General features: G+C 27.7%; 1 protein-coding gene across 1 annotated transcript in view; it reads right to left on the bottom strand.

Annotated features, from left to right (window-relative positions):
- Positions 1-951, bottom strand: part of LOC107625650 (probable serine/threonine-protein kinase At5g41260) — a gene marked incomplete in the record, with an annotated part of 5416 nt that overhangs the window by 1110 nt on the left and 3355 nt on the right. Inside the window, 1 exon segment of the mRNA XM_016328346.2 lies at positions 337-450. Coding sequence (XP_016183832.1) covers positions 337-450 — 114 coding nt within the window.

The raw sequence follows: 951 nt of genomic DNA, 5'->3' as shown, positions 1-951 counted from the left end.
TATCAAAATATCATTACGATTTATCTAAAAAATACTTTATATTTTATATATCCCTCTTATAAAATTTTAAAATTTGTGTCTCCGTATGTTCCATGTCGTGTCATGTAGTATCGGTATCAGTGTCCATGTCCGTCCATCATAGGCAAGTGGTTGTTTAAAAAAATCACTACTTTCATATAACATGACCCAAAATTAATGAGTTTCAATCCTTTTATTAGTACAAAATTTTAAAGAAGCAAATTCATTTCTTTTAGATAATAATATTCAAAGGGATTCAAGCTCCTATTAGTCATTGATGCAGAAACAACATTGTACATGAACACAAAGGGCACTTACTTGAGTATAGCAATTAATGGCAGTGGCAAAGTCCTTTGCTCGAAAAGCAGTATCTCCATGCTTCTTCAAATTCAAGGTCTCCTGCATTTGACTGGTCCATAATTGAAATGAAAGCTGCAATTCCACAATAACAATTTAGTGCTTTCAGCCCACTCCAATTACTTGGCCCAGCCCAAATTTTACTTGATTGGGTTTGGGTTCTGAAATTTCATTCTAAAATTCCATCTATAATCAAATAATTCTTTAAAAGAATTCATTTTAAGAAATAAATAATGATAATATTGTAAACCATGTGATTCCATAAAATTTTATAGGAATTAGATATTGTTACTACCTAATTAATACTTTCATTCTTTTATTATATATTATTTTCAAATTATTCTCAATAGAAAAAATTATTTTATCATCATAAAAAATAAAATAGTGAGAATAAGGAGTAAATTGAAAAACTTTAGCAAAGAGGGAGAGCTAATATCACTTTATCATTTTAGAATCAATGATTAAAGATTTATTTTTAAGGTTTTTTTTGGTGACTTTTTAAGGTTTTAAACTTTAAAAATTAATTTTAGTTAACGAGAGGTGACAATTTTAGTTAAGAATATTAGCATCCTGTAA

This window comes from Arachis ipaensis, chromosome B02 (assembly GCF_000816755.2).
Source record: "Arachis ipaensis cultivar K30076 chromosome B02, Araip1.1, whole genome shotgun sequence".
In the NCBI taxonomy this organism is placed as follows: domain Eukaryota; kingdom Viridiplantae; phylum Streptophyta; class Magnoliopsida; order Fabales; family Fabaceae; genus Arachis; species Arachis ipaensis.
The sequence above is the reverse complement of the archived record's forward strand: the minus strand, read 5'-3'. Positions and strand labels throughout refer to the sequence as shown.